The sequence below is a fragment of the Ovis aries genome, chromosome 15 (assembly GCF_016772045.2).
Source record: "Ovis aries strain OAR_USU_Benz2616 breed Rambouillet chromosome 15, ARS-UI_Ramb_v3.0, whole genome shotgun sequence".
Lineage (NCBI taxonomy): Eukaryota > Metazoa > Chordata > Mammalia > Artiodactyla > Bovidae > Ovis > Ovis aries.
In genome coordinates this window covers 46444894-46457310 of record NC_056068.1, presented here as the reverse complement: position 1 = coordinate 46457310, position 12417 = coordinate 46444894, and the positions used below count along the sequence as shown (strand labels likewise).

Sequence of the window (12417 nt, the reverse complement as noted above, 5' to 3'; positions counted from 1 at the left end):
ATGACTTTTGTAGGACAGTAGAGATGAGAGTGAGAGCACACAGCTCATCATGATTCAAGAATGAAGGGAAGTAGCAAGAGGTGAGGCTACAAAAATGAGCAGGTGCCAGCTCATGAAGGGGCTTGAAGGTAACATTCAAATGAACTTGGATTTTATTCTGAAGCTGATGGAGAATCACTGAAGCGTCTGAAACAGGAGGGTGATATGATCAGATTAGCAGTTCATGTAACGGTCAGATGAAAGCCTGACATAGAGCAGCAACAATGGGTTTTAAGGGAGAACAGGTCAGAGTTATCAGTAGGATAACTCTTTCTGTGTGGTAGAGGAAGGAAAGAGAGGAGGAGCCAGTGAAGACTCCGAGGTTTCTGTGTGGATGATGATGCCATTCACTGGTAAAGAAAATGCAGGAGGAGGAGCGGTTTTGAATGATACATAGTAAGTGCTCAATAAATAGCTGTGGAATTGAACTTAATTAAAAGGTAGAAGACAGACTGCTTCTTTTGGACACATCGGGAGTTTGGATTCCTTTTCCAATGCATCTCAAGACAGTGGTCTAGGGTGTATGTGGCTGATAGGAGAGGCCTGCCAGGGAGTGGTTTCTGGGTTGTATTTTCCATGTGAGATCTTAGTTCCCTGATTAGGGATCGAACCGTGGTGCCCTGCATTGGGAACACAGAGCCTCAACCACTGGACCAGCAGGGAAGTCCCAGGGGTGAGTACTAATGAAAGAATATCCAGATTGAGAAGAGGGCTAAAAACAGAGTCCTGGAAGGCCCAACTTTTAAGAGGTGGTAGAGGAAGAAGTGACTAAAAGGAAAACCACAAGTTGGCATTTGCTGAGCGCCTAAAAGCAAGGGACTGTACTAGATGCTGGGGGCTAAAAATCACACTTGTCTGTCCCTACAAGGAAAGTGCTGAAGGAGCAAGTGGCCAGAAGGACACTTCTATGTGCCACTGGGGTAGAGCCCAGGATTCAGTGGAAATGAGAAACCATACAATGATCTGTTTGAAACTGAAGTCACATTCCAGGTTCCAACGTCTGTCTTATTTCTTGCACCACCTTTCTCCCACCCCTTCACATGGAGTCCGGATTAGGTGACATGACTTTTATTGATGGTGAGTGTAAACAGGTGTGAGTGGCTGCTCTTTTAGAGGACACAGGGTGCTGGGCTAGAGAAGCCGGGAAGGGAGGGCCAGCGCTGGGCTGTGGATGCAGGATTCACTCCTTATTTGGGCGGGAATGCTGCATTCTGAGAGAAAGATTTATTTGGGGACTAGCATTAGGCACAGGGGAGGCAGGCAGCACGGGCCATCAGGCCGCACTCTCTACTTGGAGCACAGCCGCCGCTTCAGCAGGTCTCCCGGGATCCTCCTCGGTGTCCTGCGGAGGTTCTGGCTCCAGCTTGGACTCCAGCGCAGGCTGGGCTTCCGGCTGGCCCTCAGCACTCCGGCCCGGCCCAAGGCGAGGTGGCTTAACAGGCGTGGCTGTTGGCGCAGCATGGCCTTTGCGGCCTGAAAGGGCCCTTCGGAGGCTCTGTACCTTCTCCAACCCGGTGCGCCTCAGCCTCCGTGCCCTGGACTCCACAGGCTCCTCCTCGTCTGAGCTCTCTTCAGCTTCGGCTTCGGGCTGCTGTGGGCCAAGTTCCACCGGGCCTAAGGGCTCCGGCGCCTTCTGGAAGGCCTTGGCTGGGATTTCAGCCTCCTCCTGCAAGTGAAGGTCACAGAACTGGTCCTGGCAGCCCCCTCTCGGGAGCCTGAGCCCCCCATCTCAGTTACACCAGGGAGACCGGCCCCACCCGCAGCCTCCGCAGCCCAGAGGGGAAAGGCTAGGCAGGCGTGGGAAAGTAGGGAGGCGGTTGGAGGGAGGTGGGGACAACTAGGACAGGCGAACTGTGCACAAGTCTGCGGGGCCCCTTTAGAGGCCTGAGGCAGGATGGTGGCCTCAGGGGCAAGAACAGCTGGAGGCTGCGAACTGTCTCAGGATGCACTCCCATCACCGTTACTTTCATTCAGGGATGGGCTGGTACTTGGAGGAACTTCTGTGGACGTGGCCTGAGCGAGAGCTGGGCGGCCGTTCATTGGCCAGGCTGCCTTCAGGGGCGTGAGGGAAGGCTGGGGCTGGGCAGTGGGAAGTGGGTGCGGCCATGGAAGTGGGTTCCCCGAGAAGGGAAGAGGGTGGGGTCAGGAATGTGGGTGCGGCAGGCGGATGGGAGGGGGAGCCCCAGAGCGTGGCCCGCAGGCGGGAAAAGGCCCCGGATCCGGGGACGCCTGAGGTCACTAACCTTGAAGAGCAGAACGTGGAGCTTCCCGCGCGCCACCAGCAGCCCGTGGTTGGCCTCCAGCCGCTGCACCTGGGCGGCACGGCGCACGGCGCGCTCCTGGGCGGCATCCGCGTGCGAGCCCACGCGCTCCGCCTTGGCCAGCAGCTGCGCCAGCGTGTTGCTCGTGGTATCGTGGCTGCGACTCAGCGCGCCCAGGTTGCTCTGGATGCGGCGCACGGAGCCCGCCAGGCCGCCCTGCCTCTGAGCCAGGCCCCCCTGCCGCTCGCGCAGCGTCTCCAGCATGGTGGCCAGCTTCTCCAGCAGGGTCACCACCGTGACGGCGTGCACCGGGCCCCCGGCCGGCGCTCCCGGCACAGGCCCCGACTCCAGAGCGCTCTCCCCCATGATCCCTGACCGCCCTGCCTGGCTCCCGCTGAAGCCGCCAGCCGCGTTCTGCGCTGGGGCCGCCTTCCCCGGCTCCTCCCCAGCTTTGGCCGTGACTCAGGCAGGCGGAGTTGGCCTTCCCCGGCTGCGGCGGGGGGGAGGGCAGAGGGCGGGATGTCGGCGGTGGGGTCCTTCGGAAGCGCGCCCCCTCTCTGCCGCCCTGCCCGGGGCCCCGCGGGGAGGCAGGTTGGCCTGGAATCCGCCCCACCCAGCGCGACTGACTCTCTCATCAGGAGTTTGAGTTCCCTTCCTCCACTCCCAGTTCCCTGGTGTGCCTCTTTCTGGAAAGTACTCTCTCCCCAGTGCAAAGGGCAAGCCTTGGAACATGTTGTTGTGGGCATCGTGTGGGCAGAGAAACTATGTCAGAAGGCAAATGTGTGGCCAAAGGGCCTCCGCAGCCCCCTGCCCTCGGCCTCCCGCGCCTCAGAGGGCTGTGTTTGCACCCTAGGCTCTTGGCTGTTTCGATATAGAGGGCTGTGTTTGCACCCTAGGCTCTTGGCTGTTTCGATATAGACCGAAGACTGGGCCCAAGGCCTCACTTTGGGACCCAGCAGGCCACGTAGACAGAGGAGAGGCGGAGCGGGTGGGGAGGCATCCCCTGGTATTTTCCTAGTAGTCATCACCAGGGTTTGGCCACAGGCCTCATTTCCTGCTTCTCTAGTTCGATGGGTAGCATTACCCTATTTTCTTTCTTCTAGGTCTCCTTCCTCGCTTTCTTTGAGCCCATGAGGGCCTAGCTCCTGCACCTCAAACTTGGAGGGCAGGCAGGACACCTCTTCCTGTGAAACTTTTCAAAGGATTAGAGTAGTTTCTGGTATTTATGCTTTTCTTCTCCTAGAGGTTGGTTGTTGGCTCCCACCTGATTTTTTTTAATTTTCTCTGGAAATAGGTGAGAATGTCTGTGGAGAGTGAGGGTTTTAAATTGCTGCCTGGAGGTGGGAGAGAGTGAGCGTAGAGGATCCAGTTAATGATGCCGGTGGTTAACTTGTTACCTCACCACTGTGGAAAACCCCGTGCCTCCTCTCTAGTGATGCCTGGTAAGCTGACAGTAGGCACAGAAGTCCAGGCAGTTCACTGATCCTATCACCTCTGTCCTTCCTCTCCTCATCCGGTCTGTGAGGGTCACTTGACTGTGGCAGAAACTGTCACTCGTGGGATGGTTACATGAGCCTGCAAGGACCTGAGGTCTGGTTTACACAGAAGGACAGCAGATGAGTGAAATTATCATTTCCAGAAATCCGGTGATGCTAAGTTGGAGACCAAATTCTACAGATTCTCCACGAAGCCTGACCCTTCTGCTCCTTGGGAACCTGAGGGAATCACCGTCTCCTTCAGTGGATTTATATTTGCTCAGAGAGACCCATCAGGATGTGCCAGTTAAGAATACTTTCAAATTAAGGGAACAGAGAACCGAATTTAAACAGTTCTTAAACTTAGGAAATCCAGCCCAAACATAATTGGAAAAGACCATGGTAGATAGAGTGGTGATTAAGTGTGGGTCAGTCACAGCTCTCTCACCTATGCCCTCCAGGTGTCAGCTGCATTCCAGGCTGGGAGCAGGGTGGTTACAGCAGTTCCAGACCTCATCTCTCTGCACAAAATTAAGAGAAAAGAGGGAACTGTCTGAAAATGTAGGACATTTATTTCCCAGAGCCCTTCAGAATTTTTCCACTTGCTTTCCACTGAGTTAAATGGCCATTCCAGAACCAAAGTGTATGGCTATATCTTGGTGGGCTTACACCTGAGTTCCTTAACCCATCATTGATAAGAGAGCTGATAATTACCTTTTGACAATTTAGGCCCACTCTTAGAGCAGGGTAGGGTCAGTTTCCCTAGGAGCATATGGATGGTGTGGGCAGAAAAGTGATTATCTATGTAAAAAATCTGAGTATTGCTGCGGATAGTCAATCAAAAATATCTGCTATGGGAAGCCTATGAAAGAATCACCATCCTCAAGGAATGGTACTAAAGAAGTCCAGTGCATTTGGAAACAAGAACTATGTGGATAGATATTTTTCAAAGGCCTGCTGAATTCCCCTTTGGGTATATAGAACAAAGAAAACCTTAAAATTTAGCAATAAAGCCATCGATGATTTTGCTGGTGTTTCCAAAACTTCAAGCATAATAGCCATATAAACTAGTAGAAACTAGTGGATTTTGGAAAAGAGAAGGCCATGAGGTGCATAAAAATAACTTGGGGGCAACCCAGAAGAAAGCCTTGGGTCAACAAAGTCCAGATTGATAGAAATTATAGTGGGATGGCCTTGATCACACACTATCCAAGAAAAGGCCATATTGCAGTTTCCAAGAAAGATAGAAAGAAGGAAAGAGAGCAGAATGATAAATCATAATGATAAAAGCTACAGAATGATGCCCTCTAAGGCAGTGCAACCTGATCTTAGTTAAAGATTTCTATTCTCTTAAGTCAGGGATGTGATTGGGACCCACTCCCTCCAACTCCTTGATCTGGGTGTGAAAAATAGAAACCAATTGGTACAGGTTTGTCATGTCCCCGAAAACTGTAAGTTCAAGCCATAACCTTTGATACCTGTGAATATGTTCTTATTTGGAAATAAGATCTTTGCAGATGTAATAAGATCATATTGTACTAAAGTAGGGTGGACCCTTAGTCCAACATGACTGGTGTCGTTACAAGAAGGAAAGGGTCAGACACGGAAAACACCATATGACAAGGGAGGCAGAGAGTGGAGTCGCGCTGCCACAAGCCCAGGAATGCCTGAAGTGTCCAGGAGCTGAAAGAGATGAGAAACGATACTCCCCTAAAACTTTGGAGGAAGCATGGCCCTGCCAACACCTTGATTTCAGACTTCTAGCCTCTTTTTCCATTGTTTTAAGCCACAGTTTGTGGTAATTTGTTCTGATAACCCTGGGAAATCAACATATACATTACATGATCACCATCAGTATCACAGTAACCTCTTACCCAGGATGCGCCCCCACCCTCCACCCTGGTTAATTCTCTCAGAGTATGAAGTTCTCTGTAGGAAGAGTTAATAGAACCTGAGGACTCCTTGTAGAATGTAGACAATCTAATTAACATTTGCCCAGATATAACGAGTCTTACAAATATCAGTGGAATGCTCTGGTGCTTGAGTAAAGAAATGCTTTAAAAATTAAAACAAAGTATTGCCAGCCCTGCTTCTTAAGGATTCCTTTTATACATTAGCTTGTCCCTTTCCCAGAACATACATTACTGATTACTCTAAGGGTTGGCTTTATGTAAGAAAAAAAAAATCACTCTAGCTTCATGAGGGCTGGATCTGCCTGAAATATATCTGCCTAGTGCAGATTGACTCAAGGGGTTGGTTGCCCCCAACCCCTGCCTGTATCTGCTGTGGTCACTTTTTCCTTGAGAGGAAGCCTAAGGAAACCTCTGAAAGATCAGGTTACAGTGCCTTAGATGGTATCGTTCTGCAGCCTTGTGGAGCCAGATGCTCCACTGTATGATGCTGCAAAGATACCCTGCAACAAAAGTGGCAGGAACACTACAGTTCTTAACATCGTACTTGAAGAGTTAGGGATGTGCAATCAGATCCAGGGACCAACCAGCCACAGGGCATCTGGCTGATGGATGGGGACTTCCTGGAGCAGTAGTACTTAAGTCCATAACAGGTAGTGAAATGTGTGTGATACCTCCCATCACATCAAAGAACAGCAACTAATGGGAGTGTTTGAGCTTTAGCCTCTGAGTTTGGGCCACCCTGGGATTCTTATACACTCCACATCTTGGGTTGTCCAAAAGGCCACATACTTTGAATCAGGTGCAGAAGAGACTCAATGACGGACCCTGGGCAAGTTGGGTCAGCTCTACCCCTTGGAAAGAGGAGACTTGAGGTCTCTGTGATTTCTGCCCCTCCCATCAAGATGATTTGGGGAGAAATGAGGAGAATAGAAGATTCTAAAGGAAAAACATTTAGGATTCTAAACTAAGGGAATGCTTCTAGCAGCTGAGAATTATACTGCTTTTGAAAGATAATTGCTGCCTTACTAGTAGATGTGAGTAGAGAGATTCACCAAAGGCTGCTAGATTATTTTGTTCATTGTCTCATGTAGCAATGCAGCCTAACAGTTTTTGATTATGTGATGCAAAAAAAAAAATCTGGAAAAGGATGAGACATGGTTGTGTGAGTTTATTGTACAAGGAATACCCTTGACCCTGAGCCTCACTTTCAGCTGCTAAACAGGAACATCTTCCAAGAACTTAACCTTTGAATCAAAAGTAACAACATGCATAGTAGTTTGTATCTGATAAGCAATAAAGAATTACTATATAGCACAGGAAGGTAACTATATTCAGTATCTTATAATAATCTGTAATGGGAAATAATCCAAATATATAGATAAAGAGAGACACTTCCCAGTTGATGCAGGGGTAAAGAATCTGCCTGCCAATACAGGAGACATGGGTTCAATGCCTGGGTTGGGAAGATCCCTGGAGTAGGAAATAGCAACCCAATACAGTATTCTTGCCTGGGAAATTCCATGGACAGAGGAGCCTGGCAGGCTGCAGTCCTTGAGGTCACAAAGAGTCTGATATGACTGAGTAACTGAGCACAGCACAGCACACACACACACACACGCACACACACATATAAAACTGAATCACTCTGCTGTACACCTAAAACTAACACAACATTGCAAATCAATTGTACTTCAATACAAAAGTAAGGTAATAACGTGCAGCATGAGCAGAACCACCCACTCAACAGGGAATGAGCCTCAGTGGACAGGCACTACCTTCCACCCTTTGTCACAGACATCCTGTCTACGGAAGGGGTAAGGCCATTGCACACAATGAGGGAGCTCTGTGCTGCTGGCAATGAAAAGAGCTATAAGTTTGGAGCAACAGGAAATGAGAACCAGTAATCAAAATAACCAGAAATCAAAATAACCAAATGGGTGGGAGATCCTGGAATGATGCATTTTGGCCAAGAGGTTTGGGGATAGCTTTCGTGACAAGAATCAAGTTGTTTGAATCCGTCAAACCACTATTTTTCACCCATATTTTAGAAGGTTGAATAGCTTCCAAAAAAAGATACGTCCAAGTCCTAACCCCAGGACCTGTGAATGTGGCCTTATTTGGAAATAGGGCAAATGTAATTAAGGATATTGAAATGTGATCATCCAAGGTTTAGGAAAACGAAAGAAAGTGAAGTCGCTCAGTCATGTACAACTTGTAGTGACCCCATGGACTGCAGCCTACCAGGCTTCTCCATCCATGGGATTTTCCAGGCAAGAGTACTGGAGTGGGGTGCCATTGCCTTCTCCAGGGGATCTTCCTGACCCAGGCATCAAACCTGGGTCTCCCACATTGTAGACAGACGCTTTACCATCTGAGCCACCGGGGAAGTCAGGGTGAGCCTTAAATCCAGTGACTAGGGCCCTTAGAGGAAGAGGAGAAAACTCAGAGATACAGAAAAGAAGGCCACGTGAAGACTGAGACAGAGTGGAGGGCAGCTCCAAACTCAGGAACACCTAAGGTTGCCAGCAGCCACCAAAAGGCAGGAGAGGGGTGTGAAATGGCTTCTCCCTCAGGGCCTTCCAAGGGTGTGGTCCTAGCCAACACTGATTTTGTATTTCTACCCTCTAGAACTGTGAGGAAATACATTTCCATTGTTTTAAGCCACTAATTGTATAGTAATTTGATATGGCAGCCCTAGGAAATTATTACACATATGAACACCTACCAGAAGGATTAGAAACACACACATACAAAAAAAAAAAAAAAACAAGCAGTTTTAAGACTTCCCTGGTGATCCTGGGGCTAATTCTGTGCCCCCAGTGCAGATGGCCCAGATTTGATCCCTGGTTGAGGGTGAAGATCCCACATGCTCTGGGGCAACTTAAGCCCAAGTCACAACGAAGATCCAGCACAGCCAATATTAATTAACTGATTAACTAAAAAATTCAGCTCACCTCCTCCAAAAAAAAAAGTTTTAACAACCAAGTAAATCAATCAATATGCCACAGGGGACATCAGAGAATCCTGCATCTGAGACGAGGCCACCAAGGAACACAGAACTTTGGAATGTGTAATTGTTGTCAGGGCGTAGGAGTAGATCTCCTCCTGCGAAAACATCCTGGGATGCTCAAAAGGCAAAAAGCCTGGAAGTGACTGAATAGACTCTATTGAACCTCTTTCTGTAATCTGAGGAATTCAGTGGAGTCCCACAGGGGGAAGCCTCGCCTAGATTTGAGCTTGCATTCCTTAGCAAATCACTCAGAAACCCCTGTGGGCCTCTATTTTGAGCTAATATGGCGTTCCCCTGATCTAGGAGCCTATTTTACCATCCACATGATAAAGGACAGGGCAGATCACTAGGGACTGGCATGCCCTGCATCTCAGAGGCAGTCCCATGGACTGAGAGGTAGAATGGGGCATTGAAGATGGGCTCAGCCAAGATGCCATGGGCAGCAATTCCAGCCTGATGGTGACTTACAGGAACTCGTATACAGCTGGAGTCCTGCAGCTATTTTCATCTTAGTACAAGCATTCCTCTGTGTCTCTGGGGCTGCGTCCAAGGAGGGAGAAGTCATTACGAGCCATCCAGTATTTGCCATAACCAGGAAATATTGACTCATAAAATTTAGCACTGTGTTAGGTGGATGGTGTTTACTTAGGAGATTTTGTTTGAAGAATAACTATCATTTGCATCATTTGTGTGGGCTTCCCTGGTGGCTCAGACAGTAAAGAGTTGGCCTGCAATGGAGACCTGGGTTTGATCCCTGAGTCAGGAAGATCCACTGGAGAAGGAAATGGTAACCCACTCCATAATTCTTGCCTGGAAAATCCCATGGACGGAGGAGCCTGGCAGGCTACAGTCCATGGGGTTGCAAAGATTCGGCAACTGAGCAACTTCACTATCCCAAGTATGGTGTCAAAAGAAGAAATAGTTGGGAATTCCCTGGTGGTTTTGTGGTTAGGACTTGGTCCTCTTACTGCCAGGGACCCAGTTCGGTCACTGGTCAGGGAGCTAAGATCTTGCAACCCTCCCGCTGCCCAAAAAATAGGGAGGGAGAGAGTTGATAATTAATTCAATTAGGTGAATAGAAGAAGCCAGCCTACGCTGGGCAAAGAATAGCACTGGCTCATCTGTCTCGTCCCACTTTAAGGCAAATGGCAGGGTTGAGCAATGTTGCACAACACAAAGCAACCTATTGACTATTTCTTATCCTATTTGGATTCAGTGGATCTTAGAACTGGAAGAGAAAGCTCTCAGAAACAGACCATAGGGAATTCCCTGGCGGTCCAGTGGTTAGGGCTCAGCACTTTGTCGGGGCATGTGTTCAATCCCTGGTTGGCGAACTAAGAGCTCACATGCTGCACAGTGCAGTCAGAAAAAAAGAAAAAAAAACAGAACCAGAACATATGTATAATAATCCATTCACTAAACTAGTCTGGTATGACAGTTGAGAGGCTTTGAAAAAAAGATGTCTTATAGGTCTACAAGTTTACCCATTTAATCCAAGGACAAGAATGATCCTTGAGACTGGCAGAATGGTCCCTGAGACTGATACCCTAGCTTTTTGAGATCAAACCCCATCCAGTTAAGTATGATGGTATCACAGTACCTCCATGGAGTCCCCTGGGTATAATTAATGTTGCAGAATCAATCTACTACCAGCTTTTCAACTTGCTGGTTTGACAGAGCTGCAGCTTAACCACAAGTCCTTCTTCTTCTTGGGAACTGGATGGAAGAGGTATTAATTGACATAAGCAGAGCATATGGTTCAGAATTTTTTTCTGTCACCGAGTTGCATCTAAGCCATACAATGAATGGGCCAGAGAGCAATGAGCAAGGCACTCCTGCCCCACGAGACTTAGAGGATTGCTTCAGGGCCTGCATCAGGGGAAAGAGACCAAGGAGCTGGGAGAGGAGTTGATCTTGGAATCATGTTCCCTGCAAAGTAGCTTCAGTCAAAGTCAGTTTGCTTAGGAAGCTAATGGAGAAGAGGGGGATATAGGAGGGAGCCAGAGCCATCCTACTGATGTTGGCTAAAGATTTATGTCAAAAAAGAAGAAAGCAAGAATTAGTAAAAAAGGAAAGAGAATAAAGACAAATATTTACATATATATACTTCCATAGTTGGAAAATGTGTACAAGATATTAAGGAAACCATATATTACATGGTTTCCACTAGAATGGGAAAATTTATGAGAACAGATAATGTAATGTGTGGATCCCTGCTATACTTATGAAGGTTGTACAATTACAATGTGAATCTTCAAAGAAAGAATGGAAACTGCTCTTTGCACATCAGTTAGGAATTGAAGCATCCTCAGGAAATCAGATTTGAGCTCTACCTGGGAAAGCCTGGTACAAGCGGTGTGACCCAAAACCCAATTTCCTAAATTTGTCTAAGGACATCTTTAGCCCTACACTGTACAATATGATAGCCACCAGGCACATATAGATGTTTAAAGTTTTAATTAAAATTAAATAAAATTAAAATTTAGTCCTCAATCACACAACTCATATTTCAAGAGCTTCAGTTCAGTTCAGTCACTCAGTCCTGTCTGACTCTTTGCGACCCCATGGACTGCAGCACGCCAAGCTTCCCTGTCCATCACCAACCCCTGGAGCTTGCTCAAACTTATGTTCATCGAGTTGGTAATGCCATCCAACCATCTCATCCTCTGTTATCCCCTTCTCCTCCTGCCTGCAATCTTTCCCAGCATCAGGATTTTTTCCAATGAGTCAGTTCTTCCCATCAAGTCAGTTCTTCCCAAGCCAAAGTATTGGATCAGCTTCAGCATCAGACCTTCCAATGAATATTCAGGACCGGTTTCCTTTAAGGTTGACTGCTTTGATCTCCTTGCAGTCCAAGGGACTCTCAAGAGTCTTCAATAAGACTTTCAAGAGTTTAACAGTCACTATTGGAAAGTGGTTACCACAATGGACCCCATGCCTCTAAGTTAATACTACTCCATGGGGTGAGTGTGGGGTCCCAAATGTTACTAATGACAACCCCATGGGTTTCTCTGAAAGGTGAGACAAAGAAAGGCACGTCACCTGAAAGGCACATCTTGAGCAAGAAATGATCAGTATGAATGAACTTACTTACAGAGCAATTCGTGGAGAAGTGATTTCTTCTGTCAGCTCTGGGGCCATTTAAAATTGGTAGATAAGGATACAGGAGAGTGGTTTCTGAAATGGGCCCATGCTAGCTACAAGACCTGGACCAGCAGTCTCAAAAATATATAACTTCCAACATGATTTACCTTGATTATGGGAATTATAGTTATTGATTTTACCCTTTGAGGGGAAGTATTACAAAAATCAAGTCTGCCAAAGTAACAAGATTGCCTTCTGTCTGTGTGGCGAAACCAACTAGGATGTTCACTGTAAGCCTGCCTCGCCCTGGAAAGGGAGGTAAGAATAGTGAGAAAGATGGTGGGGCTTACTTTGTAGCATGTGATTTTGAATAAAAAAATAAACATACCCTGCACTTGCTTTCAACAGATATTTTAGTTCTTAGTTTTGATGACAAGAGTCTAATAACAGAAGAGTGTTGAAATACAAAAGAGCCCGATACAAATTTGTTGATTGAAAAAAAAATTGTTTGCTTTTCTAAACAAGGTAAACCACCAATAATAAGTGGATCACATTTGCAATGAGAACCTTAGGAGTAAACACATTTAACAAGAGTTAAGCCTCTGCTTCTGATATACCAACTTCGGGAGAGAATC

At 47.5% G+C, this 12417-nt stretch overlaps 1 protein-coding gene across 1 annotated transcript; it reads right to left on the bottom strand.

Moving 5' to 3' along the window:
• Window positions 1–1091: 1091 nt before the first annotated feature.
• CAVIN3 (caveolae associated protein 3) lies at window positions 1092–2716 on the bottom strand. Its single transcript, XM_015101052.3, has 2 exons — window positions 2283–2716; window positions 1092–1705 (listed from the first exon to the last, which is right to left on the bottom strand). The coding sequence occupies exons 1-2, from the start codon at window positions 2664–2666 to the stop codon at window positions 1313–1315; spliced, it is 777 nt and encodes a 258-aa protein (XP_014956538.3). The 5' UTR covers window positions 2667–2716; the 3' UTR covers window positions 1092–1312.
• Between the last annotated feature and the right edge of the window lie 9701 nt (window positions 2717–12417).